Source organism: Hyperolius riggenbachi, chromosome 10, assembly GCF_040937935.1.
Source record: "Hyperolius riggenbachi isolate aHypRig1 chromosome 10, aHypRig1.pri, whole genome shotgun sequence".
Lineage (NCBI taxonomy): Eukaryota > Metazoa > Chordata > Amphibia > Anura > Hyperoliidae > Hyperolius > Hyperolius riggenbachi.
The window spans coordinates 221,307,531-221,332,988 of record NC_090655.1 but is presented as its reverse complement, the minus strand read 5'-3'; the positions used below and the strand labels follow the sequence as shown (position 1 = coordinate 221,332,988).

The 25,458-nt window shown below is 42.4% G+C and overlaps 1 protein-coding gene across 2 annotated transcripts; it reads left to right on the top strand.

Annotated features, from left to right (window-relative positions):
• Positions 1–35: 35 nt before the first annotated feature.
• Positions 36–25,106, top strand: LOC137534551 (uncharacterized). Of its 2 annotated transcripts, none has more exons than XM_068256094.1 (7): positions 36–91; positions 5,939–6,068; positions 8,683–8,823; positions 10,435–10,555; positions 13,410–13,507; positions 15,250–15,343; positions 17,487–25,106. In XM_068256094.1, the coding sequence occupies exons 2-7, from the start codon at positions 5,991–5,993 to the stop codon at positions 24,644–24,646; spliced, it is 7,692 nt and encodes a 2,563-aa protein (XP_068112195.1). In that variant the 5' UTR covers positions 36–91; positions 5,939–5,990; the 3' UTR covers positions 24,647–25,106. The 2 variants fall into 2 exon arrangements, with proteins under 2 accessions (XP_068112195.1, XP_068112196.1); XM_068256095.1 differs by lacking the exon at positions 36–91 and adding an exon at positions 3,805–3,839.
• Positions 25,107–25,458: the final 352 nt, after the last annotated feature.

The window sequence follows — 25,458 nt, the reverse complement described above, 5'->3', positions numbered from 1 at the left end:
GCGGATAACAGCTGGAACGCACTCTAAGTTATGCACATGACCCGGAAGTGGTTTTAAAGCTCCCTATGAAAAGTTAGAAGTTACTGAAGAGGTCAGTGTAACTTTTAACTTGTAAATGAGGAGGTTTGGGGAGGTTTTATTTACTTTCCCGAGTCCCATTACAGGGAAAGGGTGTTTCATGAGATGAGCAAACTGGATTCTTCACCCTTCCCCTCCTCAACCTATGCTGCAGATCATACAAGACTATGGAAGTGAGATGAATGTTCATCCTTAGCTGTTAGTTATTAGAGGTGTGAGGCCCTGAACTAGTGAAGTATATAGTAGAATGCAGTCAATTATTTAGGTTACCCACTTTTTCAGTAATTTTCCTAGTTTCAGCATCAAAATCACTTGCTATATTTATATATTACTGAATATTGATTGTAGTTCCATCCTCCCAGTTATGTTTAGCCTAGGCTGATTAGCTATGTGGAATTCTCCCCCAGAGCATTCTGGAGGAACAAGTATATTTTGTACTGACTTTGGAACTCTCACTAAGCAATCATTCTGCAGAGATGTACATGACAGGATTAAGGCTGGGTTCACACATAAATCTGTCCTCTCAGTTTTCATCAATTTGCATCTGTTTTGTATAGGTTTGTATGGCTGGGTTCACATATAAAAGGTGTACAGTTCCATTTCCTGGTAAAACTGATAGAAAGTATTGACCATAGACTACAATGGACATATGACTATTGCAGGGATTAGATTGTGTGCCCCTTAGTGACAAGAATATACACTCTGTAAAGTGCTAAGGAAGATGTCAGTTTTATATAAACTGACAGCATGGTGGTGTAGTGGTTAGCGCTTTCGCCTCGCATTGCTGGGTTCCCGCTTCGTATGCCAGCCAGGGCACCATCTGCATGGAGTTCCTATGTTCTCACTATGTCTGCATGTCCAGGCACTCTGGTTTCCTCCCACATCCCAAAAACATACAGAGAAGTTAATTGGCTTTCCCCTGAATTGGCCCTAGACATACACTACACGATACATACATAGACATGGGACAATGGTAGGGATTAGACTGTGAGCATTTATTGTATTTATAAAGTGCCAATATATTACGCAGTGCTGGACATTAGTTAAGGTTACAGACAATATTTAGGGGTGACATACAGCAATAAGACAATACAGGAATACATGCAAACCAGATCACGCAGCACAGTATGAGTACAAGGTAATGCTTAGTCAGTCACTGGATGGGAGCATGGAGATTAGGCAAGTTCAGTTCACTCGGATCCATAGGATGGGTGTACGGTAATGGAAGTGCGTGAACAGGTAGGAGACACAAGGAGGAGGACCCTGCCGAAGAATTAATAATACCAGTTCTTTATCCCATTGATGCACAGAAAACAGTCCGCTGCCAGCCGGAATCTATATCATAGCATCCGAGCATCCAGTATGTGTCCACTCCACCGCTTTTCAAGCTCCACCCAGGCCTGGAGACATACCGGAAGCTCAGACTGTGACTGTCTCAGGATTTCACACAAAGCGCTTTTTTACTGTGGGAAATGTATGTCCAGTCCCTTGTGTTTCAGAATCAAATTTATTTGCCAAGCATGACTGGGTCAGAATCAGAATCATTTACTGTATATACTCGAGTATAAGTCTAGACAATTAGGTCTGATTCACTTCATAAAAGTATAGGGGTCGTCTTATACACAAGTCACAGGCAACACTGATCACACTGAGTCTTGTGTGTACTAATAGTGACATTCCCATTTGCAGGATTCACCCAGTGGTAAGTGATACTTTGAGGAAAGGAAATGTCAAGAAAACACAGGTCTGAAAGTCCTGGCCACAACAATTAACAAGGAAAGGGGTAGGGGGGAAATACTGGGCTGCATAAAAGGGAGTGAATAATTGCAGCACTTGGGGTCCTGGAGGAGGTATTGGCTGCACTTAAAGTGAACCTCCGGACTAAAAGTCGACTAAGCAGCACTGAAAAGGCTTGGTGTTTCTTTAACAGTTTCACAGCATCAGAACTTTGTTTCTCTTATACAAGCCTCATTTTTAGCTGCGCAGAAGAAAACTGCCCGGGCTTTTTCCCCCTGATGCTGTGCAAAGCATGATGGGATTTCTGATGTTGTTGTTCTCGTTCTGCTGTTTTGGTGCAATTTTTGTTTTTTTTTACATTTTGAATTTGACATTTGAAGCCTAGCGTATGTAGCTGGGAGGGGTAATCAGGACACAGGACAGTTGGAACTGTGTCTCCTGCTCCTTGTCACCTCCTTTCAACCAAAAAGATGGCTGCTCCCATGATAAAGATAGCAGCCCCCATGAATCACAAACATTTGCCTGTTCTTTTAAAACAGGGTGGGTAAGAGATTATATTACCTATCTATTCTGATTAACATAACTAATGTAACTTCATGACAGTATGTTTGATTAGGCTGAAGTTCCCCTTTAAAGGGAAGGTCCAGACTCAAAAAAAAAATCCACTTACCTGGGGCTTCCTCTAGCCCCTGGCAGCCATCCTGTGCCCTCGCCGCAGCTCCGATGGCTCAAAGTCTCCTGCGGTTTCCTGGTCGGCTTCTTCTGCGCTCCACCACTCGAATCACGTGGTCCGGCCGGCATCATCAGAATTGTACTGTGCAGGCTCAGAACTTCCTGATGACGTCAGCCAGACCACTTGACCCACGCGGTGGAACGCACAAGAAGCCGACCTGTCGAGGTCGGCTTCTGCAGTGCAGGACACCGGGAGCCATTGGAGCTGCGGCGAGGGCACAGGAGGGCTGCCAGGAGCTGGAGGAAGCCCCAGGTAAGTGGATTTTGTTTTGTTGTTTAGCCTGGATGTATCCTTTAAGTGACAGGAGGGGTTAATTGGCTGCAATACTGTATACAGTGCAGTCATTAACCCTTCCTGAGCCCCACTTTGTAACTGTGTGTACAAAACACATTACCCCAGCACATTGCTGGGAAAAGTAATAAGCACTGGAGGTGTGGTGGTGGTACTGAAGTAAGAGGGATAATGCACTAGTGCATACCTGTTTGTTCTTTGTTTCCTTTTTATGTGGGATATATGAAGAAGTTACCTGGGAGCCAAGAGGACTCAGGATTTATGAATATATTGATTATTACAGTGCTATGATATAGATTCCGGCTGGCAACGCACTGTTTTCGATGCATCATTGGGTACTATTGATTGACTGTTGAGCGCTAACATATTGTGAACAGATAAGTTTTTTTTTTACAACTCTGACTGAACCAGTCACAGAGGCTCTATCATATATTACAGTGAGATATGGTGTAAAAAAGAGCGTACTCCTAGCCACAACTTATCTTTTTTATTGATAAGGTATAAAGATATCACCTAGGAGAAATCTTTTAAATAATTACCAAAATTGAATTGGGTCCAAAGGCCCAATTCACTAAGCATTACCGCATTTGGTTATGTAGAAAGCAGCTTATTACCTATAACTGCACTGAAAAGATAAATTACCGTGAGGTAAATTACTGACTTGTGTGGTAAATACCTTAAGAAATGTCAAGAAATTGCAATTCACAAAGCCCTGCTCCTCATCCCATTTGATCCGATGCACTGGCGGGCAGGACTTCAGAACAACAGAGCAGGGAAATTAGACATTTAAAAAAGCTTTTCAGTATCCCTTTAGATGTGCATATGTGACAAAACTTCATACTGCACCTGCGCAGGAAGCTCCCGGAGACACGAGCGGGAGCGAGAACTTGCGGCCGTGCAGACGCAGTTGCATTTGTCTAGTTAGACAAATAATTGGATGGTGACCGGTGGCAGGGAACGGAGGATCGTATAGGCACGGGACAGCCGGTAGAAGCCCCAGGTAAGTGTCAGTTTTTGTTTTTAAAATTGCCCACAGAACCCCTTTAAAGAGAAACTCCGACCAAGAATTGAACTTTATCCCAATCAGTAGCTGATACCACCTTTTACATGAGAAATCTATTTCTTTTCACAAACAGACCATCAGGGGGCGCTGTATGGCTGATATTGTGGTGAAACCCCTCCCACAAGAAAAGTACATACTCTTGGCAGTTTCCTGTCTGTGAACCTTGCTGCATTGTGAGAAATAGCTGTTTACAGCTGTTTCCAACTGCCAAAAAACCATGCAGCAGCTACATCACCTGCCAACAGTAAAAATGTCACCATGTAATAAATGTCAGAATGTAAATCAGGGATTTAAAAGATTTTACAATGGGCAAACACTGACTTAATCATTTATACATAATTATTGTAAAAATGAAGCACTTTTTTTAATACATTATTTTCACTGGAGTTCCTCTTTAAGCTAATTTCCCCTAACACTGGCCAATGTTAAAGGGGTTCTTTCGCGAAAAAAGTAGGCAGTTAAAAAATGTGACAGATGACAGGTTTTGGGCCAGTCCATCTTTTTAAGGGGGATTCTCAGGGCTTTCTTTGTTTTCAAAAGCATTTCCTGAACAACAGTTGCAAAATCTAACTGACATAATAGTGTGCAAGTGATTAGGGAGGTCGGCTGGTATCTTGCTATTTTGGCAGTTAAACTGCTGTTCAGGAAATGCTGTTGAAAACAAAGAAAGCCTTGAGAATCCCCCTTAAAAAGATAGACTGGCCCAAAACCTGTCATCTGTCACATTTTTTAACTGCCTACTTTTTTCGCGAAAGAACCCCTTTAATCTAAGTAGTTGGCCAGCAGTTAGAGGTCATATTTGTAATCCACAAGGAGCTTCACTCAGGAGTGCAGCAGCAGGAAGATGACAAGCTGGATTATTAGGTATATATGAATGATCCTCTTCTGGTAGGCCTCACCATGTGAAAGCCACAATCCAACAGGAGTCACTCACTCAAAGCTGGCTCTATGAATTTGTTGGAAGTTGCTATGCTGGTAGATAAACATACCAATAAATGGGATTCACTGTAGTAATAAAGTAGCTTGCTTACAGTTTCTTCAGATGAAGCAGAATGAAGCAGCCATGTGAACTAGTCTGTCACACTCCTTTAGAAAGGATGTAGTCACAGGACACTGTGGAGAAAGGATTTACACCTCACAGACCTCTTAGCTCTGCAGATCTCCATCAGGATTTTTTTTTCTCTTTCTCTCCCCAGACAGTTCAGTTCTATGTGTGAAACTCTCCCGGTTTCTAGCAAATTCTCTGTTCTCTGAGCCATGACTTTCTATTATTGGCTATAAAATCTCCACAGTATAAAAGCTGCTCTTCTATTGGTCAGAGGAATTCACCACCTAGATGTAGGAGGGAAATCTGCAAACAGTGCAAACTATCAACTATTTCACAGCTGAATTTCATAGAACTACATATCCCAGCAATATTATTACATAGAAAATACACTTTGCACAGGCACTGAATAGCCAGGCTGGCAGGATTGGCTACACTCATATAAAACAATGTTCTATTAAATGCATCTATTCATAAAAGAGAACCTGGGCTTTAAACTGACACAGACAGAAGCAGTAAACCTTCCTCAGGCTGCACTAGTGATGAACTGGTTAAATTCTATAGAAAGGTGTGACTGAGATCTTTGCTATAGGGTGCGGTCATTCCTCTATATGTTACAGGGAATAGTCTCTCAGCTAGTCAATAGAGATTTAAAGCCTGCCCTTGCGTCCTACTTCCTTGTTTATGGTATGTGGCATTCCTCCTCATAGATCTGCTCTTACACTGAGGACTGGTACTTCCTTGTTTATTGTATGTGGCATTCCTCCTCATAGATCTGCTCTTATACTGAGGACTGGGATTAGACCAGAGAGTGAGGGATCTTCTGAGCTTTGTGGGAAATGCTATCTCTTCCTGTTGCTCTCAACACTTTATTGGCTTTAGAGACTCTCGCCTAGTGACCTGCAACTGCTGATAAGATTTCCGCAAGAGTCTTGTTGTTGCTGTGGTGCAACAGTATACTGATGTATAACCTGTATTTCTGGTCGTATAGGACCCAGCGCGGAGCTGTGTGCCAAGGTCCATAACTTCCTGCGCACTTCAGAATGGAGAATGACCGCGGTCGCATGACTGAGAGGATATTACAGCTCACCTTGGAGATCATCTACCTGCTGACCGGGAAGGTGAGGGGGATTTGGGAAGCGTTACATGATATCACTCTTCTGTCTATTAAGAAATAATAGAGACCAGATCAGGAGGTGAGGAGGATTCCTGGGATGAAACATGACAACATTCTTAAAGAGGACTTGAACTCTTCCACAGGAGAGAAGGAAAACACAGAGAAACCCACCTTGGGTGTATTTAGAGATAACATCCTACACACGCCTGACTTAAAGAAAACCTGTAACAAAAAAAAACCCTCTGGGTGGTACTTACCTTGGGAGCCGGAAGCCTCTGGATCCTAATGAGGCTTCCCCTGTCCTCTTCGTTCGGGCTAAGGCTGAAATCGCAGAGCCCGATTGTATCTGCTCTACTTGCGCAGGTGCAAGTTTTTTGCACCTGCACAGTAGAGCGGATTGATTGGGCTCGGCTATTTCTGCCTTAGCCCGAATGAAGAGCCACTACTGCGCCTGCGCAGGTTCATGGTAGGTAAATATTGCCGCGCCTGTGCATTCATTGTCAGGCTTTGTCAAGGAAGTTTTGTGGGAGCCAGCGCTGGATTTCCACAAGCTACAGAGGTCGGGGAAGCCTCATTGGGACCCAGAGGTTTCCCCCTCCCGAGGTAAGTATCCCCTAGAGGGAGATTATTTTAATACAGGTGTTCTCTAAGTTGATGACAGTCAGGCGTGTGTATGGCACCCGATGACCCCAACCCGCGATTGATGCGCCAGATGGATCTACTCAACCCCAACGACGCTGATCCCCCAACGATCCCATTGTTTGCACCGCTCTCCCTGCCTGTCACGTGACATCACACATGCGCCGCCCATCCTCCCTCTGTTGTCCCCTGGCCCCCCTGCATAGCAACACAGCGCGTTGTCAGCTACACAGCTAACGTGTGCACAGCAGGGCTCAGCAATGTCGCCCAAGGGGTTCAGGTGCTGATCCCTGATGGGCGACATCCGTTGTCAATGTGTACAAGCTCTAATTCTCCCTTATCTGCTATTAATGAGCCACTGTAATTTGAGCTGTCATCTCTGTCTGAACCGTGCCCTGGTGTGTCGTTCAGAAAGGCTACATGTAAACACAGGAGTTTAACCCTTAAAGTGCTCCCAGCAAACCAGATCGTAACTACACTGCAGCATCTCTGAGGAGCTCTATAAGCTGTAACAAGGAAATGTTTTCCTGTAAAGGTTATTATGCTGTTGCTTATCTTTTAGAGCAGAGAGGAAGTCCTGGGTTTAGGTCCGCCTTAAATAGAACCTATAGTGGGACAAAAGAAAAAAAGGTTAGATACATACCTATGTAAAGGAAAGGCTCTGGATAGCATAGAGCCTCCGTGGTCCTCTGTCCATCCCAGCGACAGAAGAGCAATCGTGGAGGTGCAAAGCCCTTGCTGCACATGTGCAGGGGCCGGCAATGCAACTGGCTGAGTCGGACAGTTTTACAAGGAGTACAGCGGCTGAAGGGAGCAGCACAGAATGACGGCAAGGGACCAGGAAGACTACAGGGGGCTAGAAGAAGCCCTAGGTAGGTTAAAATGGGGAAATGTTTTTACTTAACCTCTTGAGGACCGCAGAGCTAAACCCCCCTAGTGACCAGGCCATTTCTAGTAAAATAGGCCACTGCAGCTTTAAGGCCAAGCTGTAGGGCTGCACAACACAGCACACAAGTGATTTCCTCCCCCCCCTCCATTTCTCCCCACCAACAGAGCTCTCTGTTGGTGGGGTCTGATCGCTCCCCCCATGTTTATTTATTTTTTGTACAAATATTATCAGTGTTTTTTAATTAAAAAAAAGTGTGTTTCTTTAAATATCTTCCCTCCCTTCCCACAGCTGGCCAATCATGGAGATCGGCTGTGGGGGACCTAGATCGCTCTCCAGTGTCCCAGGGGGACAGCCGTGTCACGCGGCTGTCCCCAGTACAGCGCTGCTGCCTATCGCAGCGCTGTACATGTAAATAGACGGTGATCACGCCGTCTAACAGCCTCCCCGCTCAAAGACTGAAGGTGGGGTGGAGCTCCGCCCCCCAAGCAGGAGATGCGCGTGCAGCCTGTGCGCGATCTCCTGCATTAGCTGGCCCCAGGACTTTGCGCCGATCGGCGTTAGTCGGTCCTGGGGCTGCCGCCGCAGCCACGCGGTCGGCAGGAGGTTAACATACCCTTTAAAGGTAACCTGAAGTGAAAGGGATATGGAGGCTGCCATGTTAACTTCCTTTCTAACAAAGCAGATTGCCTGCCTGTCCTGCTGATCATCTGCCTCTAATACTTTTAGCCATAGATTCTGAACAAGCATGCAGTTTAGATGTTTCTGACAAAAATCTGACAAGATTATCTGCATGCTTGTTTCAGGTTTGTGATACATACACTACTGAAGCCAAATAGATCAGCAGGACTGTCAGGCAACTGGATATAAATATGGCAGCCTCCATATAGCTCTCACTTCAGATTTCCATTAAGTTTATAAATAAAACACACAGTTGACTGGAGAGATGGGGAGGATTCTGGGAGTGTCACATTACATTACATTAATTTCTGAAAATAAAATAATGGATGAGTTGGAGGAGTGAGGAGGATTCTGGGAGTGTTGTAATGAGCTGTTCCTATAAGTCGTATTGATGTTGATTCTCTACATTCAGGATTACACATTAGTAGAGACGGCATCTGGGAAGAAAGTCGAGGCTTCACCTCTCTTCCTGACTTTCGAGAGGAATAATGACAATAATGACAAGAAGATACTACATCTCATCAAAATGATGATCGACGTGATGATGGGAGAGGTGAGCGGTGCAGGGAATTATGGGACATTATTCAGTAACAGCAATACATTTGTCTGGGTGGTGACTGTACAGGGAGTGCAAAATTATTAGGCAAGTTGTATTTTTGAGGAATAATTTTATTATTGAACAACAACCATGTTCTCAATGAACCCAAAAAACTCATTAATATCAAAGCTGAATATTTTTGAAAGTAGTTTTTAGTTTGTTTTTAGTTTTAGCTATTTTAGGGGGATATCTGTGTGTGCAGGTGACTATTACTGTGCATAAAAAAACAAATATATACCCATTTCAATTATTTATTTTTACCAGTGAAACCAATATAACATCTCAACATTCACAAATATATATTTCTGACATTCAAAAACAAAACAAAAACAAATCAGTGGCCAATATAGCCACCTTTCTTTGCAAGGACACTCAAAAGCCTGCCATCCATGGATTCTGTCAGTGTTTTGATCTGTTCACCATCAACATTGTGTGCAGCAGCAACCACAGCCTCCCAGACACTGTTCAGAGGTGTACTGTTTTCCCTCCTTGTAAATCTCACATTTTATGATGGACCACAGGTTCTCAATGGGGTTCAGATCAGGTGAACAAGGAGGCCATTTATTTTTTCTTCTTTTATACCCTTTCTTGCCAGCCACGCTGTGGAGTACTTGGACGCGTGTGATGGAGCATTGTCCTACATGAAAATCATGTTTTTCTTGAAGGATGCAGACTTCTTCCTGTACCTCTGCTTGAAGAAGGTGTCTTCCAGAAACTGGCAGTAGGACTAGAAGTTGAGCTTGACTCCATCCTCAACCCGAAAAGGCCCCACAAGCTCATCTTTGATGATACCAGCCCAAACCAGTACTCCACCTCCACCTTGCTGGCGTCTGAGTCGGACTGGAGCTATCTGCCCTTTACCAATCCAGCCACGGGCCCATCCATCTGGCCCATCAAGACTCACTCTCATTTCATCAGGTCATAAAACCTTAGAAAAATCAATCTTGAAATATTTCTTGGCCCAGTCTTGACATTTCAGCTTGTGTGTCTTGTTCAGTGGTGGTCGTCTTTCAGCCTTTCTTACCTTGGCCATGTCTCTGAGTATTGCACACCTGGTGCTTTTGGGCACTCAGTGATGTTGCAGCTCTGAAATATGGGCAAACTGGTGGCAAGTGGCATCTTGCAGCTGCACGCTTGACTTTTCTCAGTTCATGGGCAGTTATTTTGCCCCTTGGTTTTTCCACACGCTTCTTGCAACCCTGTTGACTATTTTGAATGAAACGCTTGATTGTTCGATGATGAAGCTTTGCAATTTTAAGAGTGCTGCATCCCTCTGCAAGATATCTCACTATTTTTGACTTTTCTGAGCCTGTCAAGTCCTTCTTTTGACCCATTTTGCCAAAGAAAAGGAAGTTGCCTAATAATTATGCACACCTGATATAGGGTGTTGATGTCATTAGACCACACCCCTTCTCATTACAGAGATGCACATCACCTAATATGCTTAATTGGTAGTAGGCTTTCGAGCCTATACAGCTTGGAGTAAGACAACATGCATAAAGAGGATGATGTGGTCAAAATACTCATTTGCCTAATAATTCTGCACTCCCTGTATCCTTGTGTCAGGTTCCCATAAGATGCCAGGATGTCTCCATCTACCTGTCCATGGAGGAGTGGGAGTATTTAGATGAACACAAGGACCGCTATGGGGAAGTCATGAAGGAGAATCAGCCACTCACATCACATGGTAAGAGGACACTGACATTTTTAGTCAAGAAGAGAGCAGTACGGGTAGTCTAGACCAGGATCTGCTCGCAGATCACTTAAAGGTTACCCAAAGTGACTTGTGACATGATGAGATAGACATAGGTATGTACAGTGCCAAGCACACTAATAACTATGCTGTGTTCCTTTTTTCTTTCTCTACCTGAAAGAGTTAAATATCAGGTATGTAAGTGGCTGACTCAGTCCTGACTCAGGCAGGAAGTGACTACAGCGTGACCCTCACTGATAAGAAATTCCAACTATAAAACACTTTCCTAGCAGAAAATGGCTTCTGAGAGCAGGAAAGAGATAAAAAGGGTGAATAGTTCATAGATTTTAGCTCCGGCATACTTCAATGAATGTGTCATTGAGCAAAAACAACAAAACAGTTAAAACATAAAAAGTAGATTTAAACATAAAATAAAACTGTGGAATATCTTAAAAAGTCATTTTTTAGGAGAAGGAAGATAGATACAATCGTTTATTTCATTAGTTTTTTTTTGCTTTGGGTGTCCTTTAACTACATAACGACCGGGTGACCGCGGCGGCAGCCCCAGGACCGCCTAATTGGCGTCAAGTTCGGGCTGGGGCTGCAGTTTGCAGGAGATTGCGCGCAGGGTGCGCGCACATCTCCTGCTCGGGAGGTGGAGCTCCGCCCCGCCTTGGCGAAACTGCCGTCTTTACACACAGTACAGCGCTGCAATTAGCAGCAGCACTGTACTGGGGACAGCCGTGTGACACGGCTGTCCCCCTGGGGCAGAACAGAGCAATCGGCTCTCATAGGCAGAAGCCTATGACAGCCGATCGCCAGGATTGGCCGGCTGGGGGGAGGGCGGGATTGTAAAAAAAGATATAAACAAAGAAATCGTAAAAATTCTAAACAAAACAAAACACAACATAAATATTTATTAAAAAAAGGGGAGGGGGGGTTAGGGGGGGTAGAGCTTGAATCAGACCCACAGAGAGCTCTATTGGTGGGGAGAAAAGGGCAGGGGGGGGGGGGGGATCACTTGTGTGCTGTGTTGTGCGGCCCTGCAGCTTGGCCTTAAAGCTGCAGTGGCCAATTTTGATAAAAAATAGCCTGGTCTTTAGGGGGGTGTACCACTGTGGTCCTCAAGTGGTTAATCCTGGTGCACAATTTCAGTTATGATTGGACAATTACTGACCAAATATTACCTACACAATCTGCTTATAGTATTCAGTATCTGTTGTCCCTAATACTATATGGAAATGGTAAAATTGGTCAGTGACTGGCCAATCATAATTAAAAGTGTGTACCAGGCTTTAGTGTGTGTGTATACTGTAGGTGCAAAGCTGCAGGCAAGCACAGCTACACATTGGATTTTTTTTTTTTAACATATTAAGTTCACTTCTAAAGGCAATCAACGTTGTTTAGAGAGTTTAGTAAGTTACAATATACCTGACCTGCGAGGGATATGGAGGCTGACATATTTAGTACAGCTGTCCTGCTGACCCTCTTTGTCTATACTGTTATGCCTGTTACACACCTTCAACTGGCCAATGATTGACCCGTTTTAGCACCTCCATATAGGATGAGGGTCAAAAATGTTTAAAGGTATAAACATATTGTGTAGATGAACCCTCATAATACACAGAGGTGGTAATATTGGTCAGTGATTGGCCAATCAGAATTGAAGGTGCTGTACACACACTAGATTCTCAGCCGAATGACCCGCCTTTCCTATTACTTTTATTTGGTACTTCCTTTTTAATCTCAGTCAGGGCTGGTGCACACCAGAAGAGCTTTTCTGAGCGCTTTGGGATTTTAAAAGCTCCTGCTATTGTTATCCTATGTGTGTGTTCTCACTTTTTTGTAAAAATCCCCCATAGCATTGCATTAGCAAGAGCTTTTGAAATCTCTAGCGTTTAAAAAGCTCTTGTGGTGTGCACCAGCCCTCAGACTGTCTGCATTCCCTCCCCTGCCCCTCCCACTTATCTGTGGTCCACACCTCATTCAACTATGTTAGGAGAAGAACCCCAAGAAGTGGAATTTGATAAGCTATAATAATGTGAGTAAAATTTGTAACATTTGTAATCTCTTTTGAAAATAAATAAATTCCTGAGAATCCCCCCATGAAGAGATGGACTAGTCCAAAACCTGTCACTTCTGTCAGATTTCTGCTACCTACTGTAAGTGACAGCAACATAGAAGAATCTCTCTCTCTCTCTCTCTCTCCATCCATTTTGTTGTTTATACATACAACAAAGTTTGGTGTGTACTGAATAGTTACATACAATTTATTCTGGTTGAATGCAGTTTGACAGCCCATTACACACCATATTCTTGGTAAAGTTGGTCTGAATTTTCCAATGCGTTCAATCTTGAAAAGTTAAGAAAGACAGCAAATTCAATCAGATTTCTCGATCAAAAAACATACGAAAAAACCCCAAGACTTTTGATTTTTCAGTAAAACCAATCATTTTAATTGAATTGGGTTCAAATTGAACAGAAAAATTGTGTAATTGTGTAACGTGTGTGGCCACTTTCAGAAACTAAAGTTGTGTACACACATCCAATCATGATTGGCCAATTGTACCACTTCCATGTAGTATGAGAGCTTACCTACACAATCCGTTCATAATATTTGAAAATATTTGGCCCTCATATTACATGGAAGTGGTAAGATTGACCAATCAAGATTGGATGTATGTACCAAGCTCTAGATGTTATCTCTGCCTCTAACTTCCACTGAGACGAGATTGTTCACTCTACTGGGGCAAAGCAAGGTCAAGCAGGAAGTCAATACTATCAGCATTCACAGCCCTCCACTACAGAACAGTGAAAGTCTTTGTTTTCCTTTCTTTTTTTGCTATAGGTGACCCCAGTGCAAGAACACCGCCACAAACATGCTCACGTCTTCTTTTTTCCCAGGATTCTACACAGGAAGTTCACAATCCACAGCAGAGATCTCAGGTACAAAGTCCAGTCATAAATACTTGATGAGTCATCCGAAGATCTAATCTCTAGTTAATAACTGCTTTGTATTGTCCAGGGTGAACCTGTGATGGATATGAAAGCACACCTGGACTGAGAGTGAGAGGGAGGCTTTATTGGCTTTTAAACAATACAGATTGCCTGGCAGTCCTGCTGATCCTCTGCCTCTAATACATTTAGCCATAGACCCTGGACAAGCATGCAGATCAGGTGCTCTGACTGAAGTCCGGCTAGATTTGCTGCATGCTTGTTTCAGTTTGGTGATTCAGAAACTACTGAAGCCAGAAAGATCAGCAGGACTGCCAGGCAACTGGTATTGTTTAAAGTGGGATTGTCAGCCATAAAATCATATTCCTTTACCCACTGCTCTATGTTTATTATGCAGCCTGCAACCCAACCCTGCATTGTACGCACTCCAATCTAATCATAAATGCTTCTGCTCTAATTAATCTTATCTCAGTCAGCCTGGCTCTATTTGGTACATTGCCGACAAGAAGGAAGCTTGTCATCTATCCTCCCACATCCCTGCTCCTCACTGATTGGCTGAGGGCAGTTCAGTGTGACACTAGGTTGAGAAGGAGGAGCTGCTGAAATATGATCTATGCTGTGCTCACATGTTTACAAAGCAAGCTAGATATGACAGTGCAGCTTCTAGGGGGAAAAAAGAATAAGTAAGTAAATGACAGGTATTGGCTGCAGTCAGAGACAGCAAAAATGGAAATGCCAGGAACAGTGTTCTCTTTTTCTTCTCTGCAGCAATGGGAGAGTTGTCACTTGCATCCTGTTATTTTGCCTTGGCTGACATTTTTGGCAGCATTATGAGTCAAGGAGAAGATTGTTCTTCACTCACACACACATCAAGGTTTTTGCATTACATCTCAATAACCTACATAACTAACTATTAGACCACATATAAAGAAAAATCTGTGCCCTTCGGAGGCAGTGTTTGTGCATAAATTGCTTTCATTACCAGAGAGACAGTAAAAGGAGAGGCTTCACTCCTCCTTCATTTGCATTTGTGCACCACCTCCCCTTCCTCAGTATGATCAGTAACCAGAAGACTCAGTTATGCTAACTGACAGCCTCCAGTCACAAACTTTACACTCAAGGGGTTGAGGTGACTTTAACTCTTTTGTTGCTAGATTTCCAAGTTCAGCATATGTATGATTTACATTAAGTATATAAATACGGTCTGCACTATACATTTCTTTTAGTGGCTTATAAAGTTCTAAATTATAATTCCATTAATGTTTTTCTTTTGCTTTAACTGTAACCTGGTCTGCACCTCTGGACTTTTGACACTAGTTATTAATACTTGCTGGATATGCAGGGTGTGCAGCTGGTACTTCACAAAGTATGATGGGAGAAGGCGCTACATATCTAGAGAGCTGTTAAGTGTTCCTTATGAGGCAGAGTTCAGCAGCTCCACCCAGAGGCCAGTGTTGTGGCTGATGGTTTGCAGCAGCATTTAAATCCCACCCCATTCCCATCCTATAGAAGATGCAGGGGCTGCTTGTTAGCTGCATACACATACACAGTACCTCCTCCTAAATAACATAATTGGAATGAAAAGCAGGTGAACTGTGATCATGTGACCAGGTTGATAGTTCATCAAAATATGTATGCTATAATACTTCCCCACTGTTCCTTACATGGAAGAAGTCTTTAGTAAGTCCTTGACTAGCAGTTCAGTCACCAATCATCTGCTCTCTTCATTTTAGATCAAAGAACAGCAAACTGCAGAAGTTACCCCAGAGGCAGCAGGTGATGCCTTTATGGAGAAGAATCTGGAGGTGCCAACTGGGGACGCCAATGGTGAGACTCTGTATAAGCTGTGTTGTAGAGACTTATGGGGTTCACTGCAAATGGTGAAACTGATTTTACCTAATGGCATTGTTCTTCTGTAACTCAGTCCTGTGTTAGTGCTGCATGTAAAGAACAAAAGCAGCCAACAGGACTCTTTTATATCATAGAAAAACAAAAATGTCCAGCGCTCCAATGCAAACAATACTAATCCATTCTGAGTAAAAGTCTGGCTCCCTGAGCCGCTCTCCAATAGGGTGAAAGAAACAGGAGCAATCTAAAAAGAAAACAGAGCGCTCTACGGTGCGTTACCAGACAAAAGTTTAATTCACGCAAAGTAAGCTTCTACTTACAAGATTAAAAAGAAATATTCGCATATCTCAAAGCCAGGATGCGTCTCCCTTCTCTCCGTTCCTGTGAAAACGCCAGGCTGTGGCCGGTGGTAAGGAAGGCCCACTCTCCGGAGGGGGGTGTGTCCTGGGGAACGACATGCCTCTAGCGTGATGACGCGTTTCGGCAATCACTGCCTTCGTCAGACCACCAAGTCAAACTTTTGTCTGGTAATGCACCACAGAGCACTCTGTTTTCTTTTTAGATTGCTCCTGTCTCTTTTATATTATGTTGTTGTGCAGCCTTATAAACTAGTGCTGCAGGCCATACTTCGCCTGCCACCCCACTTGGTGCAGCCAAACTGCATGGCTGTTCAAGCATATGACCATCCCTGAACAGCCATGCAGTTTGCATCTTCGAGTCCGAACCAGTCTAACCTGTAGTGACAACATTCTGGAAATTTACTGCTCACTCATTTGCCAGCATCCTGAGTCTCCTGGCTCTGTATTTCTATTGGCTCCTTTGGATTTCTGTCTGCTGCAGAGAACCCAATAGTAATACAGAGGGAGGAGCTCAGACTGAGGTGTGGGCATTGCTGCACAGCTCCGCTAGAATAACATCTTAACTTACTAAAACCTGTTTGGTAAAAATTCCATGGCCTCAATCTACTACGGACAGTTCTGTAACATAATTTAGGTCGGTAAAATGCAGCATTCGGTATTTTATACTTTTTTTTTCCCTGTGTTCACTAAGATTTCCCTCATGCGGTAGAAGTTTGGTAATTTAGTGGACAAACATGCTTCAGTTCACTAAGCCCTGCTTGGTAAGTCTCACCACCTGGTCAAACAGGAAGCTGTGAGTCTGTGTGCATGAGTCAGGTTTTCTGTCCAGTGCATCCCCAGCTTCCCTTTAGATGTGCTGCAGCCACCAGGGGGAGCTCTTCTATATAAGAGCATACAGATATTCACATCTAAATGGACGCAGAAAAGCCTTTTAAAAAGTCTAAAGTGGACCTGAACTCTTGCACAAGACAGGATGAAAACAGAGTGAAATCCGCCTGTCTAATGGCCCCTCATATGTGACTAATCACAAGTGTAATTTGATCTCTCAGCTGTGTCAGCTGCGCAGAGCAGCTAATTAGTAAACACAAGGGGCTTGACTCACTAAAGCGTGGCAAGTGTTAGCACGCCAGTGAAAAACCCCTTAGCACACGCTAATATGCGCGCAAAACGTCACACCATCCGCGTGCAAAATAGCCTAATAAGCTTACTTTGCGCGCAGACGGTGCGATGGTTCGCGTGCACCAAATAGCGCGATCAGTAACAGCTTTGCCGTGCAAACTACTTAGCACCCTAGTTTGCACGTGCAAAGCTTTTAGGCATGCTAACTGTGTTAGCACACTTTAGTGACTCAAGCCCCAAGATATTAACTCTATGTCTGCTTCTATGAAAGCAGGAAGCAGTCAGACTGCAGATTTATTGCAGGATTTCTATCAGCTGTAACAAAGAAATGTTTTTCTTTAAATGTTATTATGCTGTTGCTTATCTTTTAGAGCAGAGAGTAAGTTCTGAGGACAGGTCCACTTTAAGGTGATTGATAGCATTGCTGTTTTGCAGGACAAATAATCAGATTGACTTGTAATTAACTAATTGCTGTGCAAACAAAGTACATAAAGTTCTCTGCTCTGCCCCAAGTGCGCTGTTTTGAACTGTGCTCTATAGGAACCTGTGGCTTGTGTTTTGCTTGTTTGATCTTTTGCATGTGATGTTTCAACATTATTTGCTTTGATAGTTTTAACATTTTCTTTTTTTCCCCTTATTCTCAGAAATTTTAGAAATGAAAAGTCCTGAGTCTGAAGGGATTTTTGGAGACATCTGTTCACACCAAAATGAAGTAGATCCTGTTTGTGAGAATCTAGAAAACGACCTCAGGGATGAGACTCCTCCTGCTTTGCATGACTCTGATAATATTTCAGACATAAGCATTGCTGAAGCAGAAGATTCAGAAGTTGCAGTAAATCCCAATCCTGCCACAGTGCACAACGTTGATCATCTCGTGGATGACCCAACAAGACTTCATAGGGACAGTGATCCTTCTTTTCCCTTGAGTGGATCCAAAAATGTTTCAAGTTCTGATAGAACTGAAACATTTGCAACTGAAGAAAGTTGTGAGGACATCAATGTGCTCCAGACTGAGGCTGACCATGTTGTGGACAAGCCGACGAGGATTTGTGGTGATTCTGCACTTTTAGAAAACTCACATAATAGTCCCAGTACAACAGAAGATAGCAGAGCTGAAGAGTTTCTTGGAAACATCACTTCACACCATACTGAAATGGATCCACATATGGATAATTCCCAAAGAATTTGTGGTGATGATGAAGCTCATGCCCATTTACAGGCTTTAGATAACAGTACCAGTGTAGTAGAGCAATGCCACCAGACTAAAGTTGACTGTGCTTTGAATCTCCCAGCTCTAGTAGACTCAACTTTGAGTCACTCTGCCAGATTTGGTGGAAGTAAGGACTCTCTTGTTGATCATAGTTTGCACCAGTCAACAACAGTTGGTGGAGACAATACATTTTCCGATCCTTTGCAGGACACAAATGACATTTCCAGTTGCAATGAAACTCAAGTAATTAAAATGACACCCCCCAGAGATGAAGCAAATCACAAAAACCTCATGCCATTTTCTACTGAAGTTCCTCCTATTTTAAATCACCCAACAGAAGGTTATAATGATGAGAAGCCTTCAGCTCCTTCAAAAGATGCAGAAAATATTTCCAGTCCTGATGCAACTAATGTAGAAAAAATGGAATGTTCCAAAGGTGAAGTGCATCCTGTTAACAACACTTCACATCAAGCTGAACCCGAATCTTCTTTGGTTTATTCAATAAGGGATTACACAAATTACGAATCTTATGCACCTTCCCAAGACTCAGATGACATTTCCATTTCTGATATAGAGAACCTGGAAACAAAAATATGTTGCACCACTCAGCCAAACCATGTCAATGTCATTTCACACCAAAGTGAAGCCAACTCGCCTTTGGATTACTCAAAAATAGATTATGAGATGAATAGATCCTTCAGCCCCTTGCAAGACACAGAGACTATTTCTAGTTCTGATGTTCCTGACATGGAAACCAGTTATTCCAATGCTGTAGATATATCACCTTTGGACTACTCAGTAAGAAACGACAGTGATTTTACATCTTTACCACCAACACCAGATGAAAGTATTTCCAATTGTGAGCAAACTAACTTGGAAATGGAAAGCTCTGAAGCTGAAGTCAACCATATTTCTATCACTTCACAGCCTACTGAAGATGAATATGTTTTAGATTACTCAGTAAGAAATTACCAAAACGGTACACCTGTACCTGACATAAATTATATCTCTGACTCTGAAGCAACTAACGAGAAGAGGGATACAAATTCTGGAGCCCATCACGGCACTTGTTCTCATCAAACAGAGGCTGGCTGTGCTTTGGATAATCCAAGTAGAGTTTGTAGCGATTATAATACTTTTGGTTCTCGAGAAGAGAGACAAAATATTTCCGGGTCTGATAACCTAAACGTGGAAACGTGGAACAATTCTGGAGTAATAGCTCATGCAGACTTCACTACAGACAAAATGGAATCTGACTCTGTTCTAGAGAATCAAATACGAGTTGGTGAAATTGATTTACCTCCCCCTCCTTCAAAAGACTCAGAAGATACTTCTCATTCCTACACAACTGATGTGAAAAATGTGAAAGAGTCTAGAGATTTTTACCAGACAGACTTTAATGTGGATCATCCAGTAAGAGCTGGCCAGGATGACGAAGCTACTCTTCCTTTAAAAGAAACAGCAGATATTTGTAAACTCAGCCCATCTAAAGAAATAAGAATGGACAATGGCAGAGCTGAAGTGAATCATGGCGTTATTGTATACAACCCTAAAAAATGTTATAGAAATGATACAGCAGAAACAGAAGGAAAGGAGCACTGTCAAAAAGTGACAAAAGTAGCGTGCCTAAGTCCAACCTCAGTGCCTCCTGGAAATGATACACGGCTTGTTCCTTCAAAAGACACAAACGATATTGCCTTTTTAAGAACTGAAGAAGATCATGAGACGATCATCTCACTGCGAAGGGATGCTGACTCTGCATTGGACTACTCCATGAGATATTGTGATAATATCGCACCTCCTGCACCTTTACAAGACGATGATAATATTTACACATCCAACATAGAGAATTGTGAAAAAATTAAAAATTCCAGAAACAAAGACAATCACGGTGTTATTTCTCAGCAAGGAGACGCCGCTTCTAATTTGGAAAAAAACTTAAAACTTGGCACAGATGATGCACCTGATGTTCCTTTACAAGAAACAACCGGTATTTTCAAACCAGATTTAAGTAAGAAAAAGGAATTTGTCAAAGCTGAAGTGAATGATAATGTGCGCACGTCCAACAGTGGTAACTGTGAAAAGATGAAAAATTCCATAAACAAAGACAATCATGATATTATTTTACAGCAAGCAGACGCCACTTCTAATGTGGAACACACCCTAACATTTGGTGCAGATGATGCACCTGATATTCCTTCACAAGAGACGACAGTTATTTTCACATCAGATATGAGTAAGAAAAATAAAAATGTCAAAGCTGACTCTGAGTCACAAATTGCAGCAAAGATTTCTAGAGATGAAGTATCACCTGTTCCATTACGAGAAACAAATGGCATCTTGACACTCAAACCCTTTAACATAGAGGGGAAGAACTATGTCAGAGCTGCTACATTCAATTATAGTAGCATTGTTTCACTCCGAATGGAAGCACACAAAGATTTGGATACACAATTAAAAATTAGCATAAACAAAGAACCTTCCTCCCCTTTAAAACACACAAGCGTCATTCCTGATTCCAAGACAACTACATCAAAATCAAGGAGAAACTCAAAATCTGCAAAGGATTATGGCGCGATCACTGCAAAGCAGACGGAAGTTGACTCTGCGTTGGATTACCCAACAACACCTTATGGAAATGATGCTCCTTTTGCTCCTCTGCAAACTACAAAGCTTGAGGTAGGTGCCATAAGAAAAACAAAAAATTTGAGACCCAAAACCAGTCATGGGTTACTTCCAAGTATGAGTGAAGCGGACACTAATTTGGATAACCCAACAAGAGCTTTCAGAGATGGTGATGATGCACCTCTTGTTTTACGAGGTACAGCAGACGTGCTCAAGCTTCAACCATCTAGAGTGGAAAAAAGAAGAAAGGCTAAAGTAGAAATAAATTGTGGCATGACCCCATCACACCAAACTGAACCGGATGCTGATTTGCATAACACATCAAAACTTGGCCGTGATGGGGATTCTTCTCTTCTTTTAAAGGACACAAATGATATTCCCCATACTAAAACAAATAAAGCAAAAATAAGGAAAAAATCAAAAGCAAGAGAGGATCAGGCCCCAAACACTTCTTCGCATGAAAGAGAAAAAGCTGACTCTGCATTAGATTACCCAACAAGACTTTATGGAAAAGGTGGACCTCCTGCACCTTTACAAGACCAAGATAATATAGTCAAGTCCAAAACAAATCCCTTGAGTAACGTGAAAAATTCCGGAACAAGAGCCAGGCATAACAAGACCTCACAGCAAAGTGAAGCTGAATCTAGTTTGGATAACTCCATAAGAGTTGGTGAAGTTGAGTCACCTCCTGTTCCTTTACAAGACACAGGGCACACATCTGATTCAATTAAAAATTCCAAAGCTCAAGAGAAACTTGAAGACCTTGTATTACATCAACCTGAAACAGAGTTGGAGTTGTGCAATCAAACACAAAGTTCTCCAGATGATGCACCTCTTGCTTCTTTAAAAGAAACCGAAAACATAGTCCATTTCCAAACCACTAAAGAGAAAAGAAGCCAAAATGCTAAAGCTCCAGTTAATAAGGATGCCATCACTTCACAGCAAGATAATGTTGGCTCTGCTTTGGATTTCCCAATGACAGTTGGCAGAGATCATGTGTTATTGTCTCTGCAAAGTCAAAAAAATGATTCCAACCATTATATGACTACTGGGAGAAAAAGGAAAAATTCCAGAGCACCAGTGGATCATTGTGACTTCACTTCGCACAACAATCAAGAGAACCCTAATTTGGCACACCCAACTGAAATCGCCTCTGGTTTAGAACACCCAACTAGACTTTCCAGTAACAAGGCATCTCCTGATCCATTCAAAGCAAATCAGGTGAAAAGGGGGAACCAATCCAAAATAAATCATGGTGCTAACACTTCCAAGCAAACTGAAGCCAACCCTGGTTTGGTAAATCCAACAAGGACGTGTGGTGATGAAACATATCATGCTCTTTTAAAAGTCCTCAAAACTATTGTTCATTTCAAGGGAAAAGGACAGAAAAAGATAGCTGAAGAGAATAAGCAGAAGATCGAGGTTGACTCCAGTTTGGAGAAGATAACAGAAAAGAACAAAATGGAGAAATCAAAAGACAAAAATATTCACAGAAACATCAGTTCACAGGAAAGAGAGGTTGACACTGGTTTGGGCGATGCAACAGAGGTGAAAAATATGGAAAATTCAAACAATGACGATAATAATGGAGAAATCACTGTACAGCAAAGTGAGGCTGACTTTGGTTTGAAGAACCCAACTAAAGTTTGTAGAGATGATGAACCTTCTGCAGCTTTTGAAGGTACAAACAATAATTCCAGTCCTCATGCAGCTCAAGTTTCTGAAAGGCAAAATGCTGAAACTGAAGTAAATCCAAGCACAGTTATTTCACAGGACCCCGAACCTGAATTTTGGATCCTGAATTTAACGCCTGTGGATTGGCCAACTAGTATTTCTGAAGATGAAGTACCATTAGTCCCTTCAGATGCCACTGAAAATATTTCCAAATCCAACTTTATTACTAAAAATAATGAAAATTCTGTAGATGAAACAAGTCACGCTAATTCCTCTTCCCAAATAGAAGCCTGTTCTGCTTCGAATGAAACAACAAACATTGGTGGAGAAGATGGACCTACTGTATCACCACAAGACATAAAAGGCAGTGAAAATTTAGCAACACTAGTGAATGACGGTAGTGTAGCCTCACACCATAGAGAAGTCGACTCTGGCAAGGATCAGCCAGCTGGCAATGGACCTTCTTCTGCTTTGGAAAGCACAAAAAATATTAAATCAGCTAAAATTATGAATCCTGCCGGTGACACCCACCAAAACATTACCACTACACAAGGAAAAACAAGTAGTATCTCCAATGAAACGAACGGGAAGAGTACGCAAAAAAAATTGAGAACAAAAACATGTCCAGAGTGTGGTAAACTCTTTTATCACAAAGCCCACCTTGTGGTCCACTATCGAATACATACGGGAGAAAAACCATTTTCATGTTCTGAATGTGGAAAGTCCTTCATCAGCAAGTCCCGCCTTTCAGCCCATCAGGTTTATCACACTGGCGAAAGGCAGTATCCTTGTACTGAATGTGGGAAATGTTTTTATAATAGTACCCATCTTCAAATCCATGGACGAACCCACCTGAAGGACCGCCCTTACTCGTGTACAGAGTGCGGAAAAACATTTAGCCATCACTCATACTTAGAAAGGCATCAAGAGATCCATTTGGGGTTGTACCGTTTTTTGTGCTCTTACTGTGGAAAAGCTTTTCGACAAAAAAGTCAACTAACCCATCACCAAAAGCGGCACACAGGAGAAAAACAATATAAATGTTCAAAGTGCAAAAAAGAATTCCCAACTGCAGCAGCTTTAATTGTTCACCATAAAACCCACAAAATTAAAGTTTTTTCCTGTACCGAATGCGACAAACATTTGATTAACGCCGTCAGTTTTGAAAGACACATGCGTATGCACACAGGCCATAAATTGTTGTCCTGTCCTGAATGTGGAAAATGTTTTGTCAATAAAACTTATCTTGCAAAACACATACGGATTCACACAGGTGAGAAACCATATGAATGCCCAATTTGTGGACGAAAATTCAATGATAAGGGTGCTTGCGAAAGGCATCGTTTACGGCACCTGAAAAAAACACTCTCCAAATCATTCATGTTATTCAAAAATGGTGAAAACTCTAATAATGAAAAAATTGACATTCAGCGGCCAATTCTCTTCAAGCAATACTCCTGCTCCAAGTGTTCTGCCAATTTCAAATCGGAATACATGCTCAAACGGCATGAAAAAAGTCACCCTGCAGAGAAACCATTTTCATGTCCTCGATGTGAAAAATGTTTTCCTAGTGAAGCACTCATGGCTGCCCATCAGAAACGACACGCCAGAGAAAAGCGATTTCCGTGTTGGAAGTGTAATGAAAACTTTAAGTCCAAATCTGAGCTTGCAAATCATGAAAAAAGTCACCCCGAAGAGAAGCCATTTTTATGTACAGATTGTGGGAGGCGATTTGCTAACCAGAAACTTCTAACCGAGCACCGGCAATGCCACGACGGTGAAAAGCGATATACATGTGTAGACTGTGGGCGAGGATACAACAAGAGGCTGACGTATGACCAGCATTGTAGAATTCATACAGGTGAGAGGCCGTACACGTGCGATGAGTGTGGTAGGGCGTTTACTGCGAAGTCCAATATGGTCCGACACAAATTGCTCCACAAAGGAGAGCGCCCTTTCATCTGTCCGCAATGTGGTAAAAGTTTTGTTACTGTAACTTACTTTAGAAAACACCAAAAAGTTCATTTTGCGGTAAGAGAGTATCCGTGTCCTCAGTGTGAGAAAACATTCCAAGACAAGAAAGAATATTACAAGCACAAGAAGATCCACAAGATAAAACCAAAAAAGTTCCATTGCACGGAGTGTGGAAAGCGTTTCGGCAGCCCCACACAGCTGTTAATTCACTCCAGGACCCATGCACCGCGGCAAAAATTTGAGTGTGGTCAGTGCGGAAAGAATTTTAAGAATAACTGGGCTTTAAGGAAACACGGAAAAACGCACAACAAAAGAAAATAAAAATCTGAGGTGGAGTTAAAAATAGAAAAGTAAATCTTCAGGAAAGGTAGAGGTGTAGCCCTTGAAGTCATTCTCTAAGTACGTATGACCATTCTTGATCCGCCATCCATTATTCTGTCTTCATGATGCCCCCGCGGTTTGAAATATGATAAAACCAGAAAATGAAGATTTCTAAAATGTTTGTAGGCCAAAGATGTAAATCCTTCCTGGAGATCTTCAAGACGTTCATATGTCAGTTGGCTGATGCATTTCTTCTGACATGTCCTAGGATGCCTCAGCTGTTAAAAGTTGTCCATCGCTGCTGGAATCTGTCCTAGTAACCTCAAATGTCCCCCTTTAAACTTTTGACTCAATCTGCTTTCCAGACTCAAAATTGTCTACGTTTTGCTCAGCTGAATTCAACTTTTCCAGCCCCTAGTGTTCTCTCCACTGGAGCAAACAGTATTTAATTCATTTTTTTTATGCTGGACATTTTTACTTACACTACTTTGAAAGATTTTTAAGGTAACTAAAATTACAAACTTTTGTGAATGTATTTATAAGTTTTATCTTTGCACAAACTGAGATCTTTCAAACTTTTATGCTGATTATTGCTTATGGCTTAGACTTTCAGTCTAAGACCTCACAGGTGTTGAACTCCATTCCTTGAGGGCCATGTCCAAGCCAGTGTTTAGGATGGACTGAGAAATGGAGAAGTGAGCTCTACTTGATGAGCCACTCCTTTCCTGATTCAGTCCCATTAATTCATTTGAGCTGTGCCAAAAATGTGTGAGGATCTCGGCCCTCGAGGCCTGGAATTCAACATCCCTGGT

Coding starts and splice junctions, on each gene's coding strand:
- LOC137534551 (XM_068256094.1), top strand. CDS start 5,991: ATGGAGAATGACCGCGGTCGCATGACTGAGAGGATATTACAGCTCACC. Junction 6,069..8,682: donor TCTACCTGCTGACCGGGAAG/GTGAGGGGGATT, acceptor CTCTACATTCAG/GATTACACATTAGTAGAGAC. Junction 15,344..17,486: donor GCCAACTGGGGACGCCAATG/GTGAGACTCTGT, acceptor CCTTATTCTCAG/AAATTTTAGAAATGAAAAGT.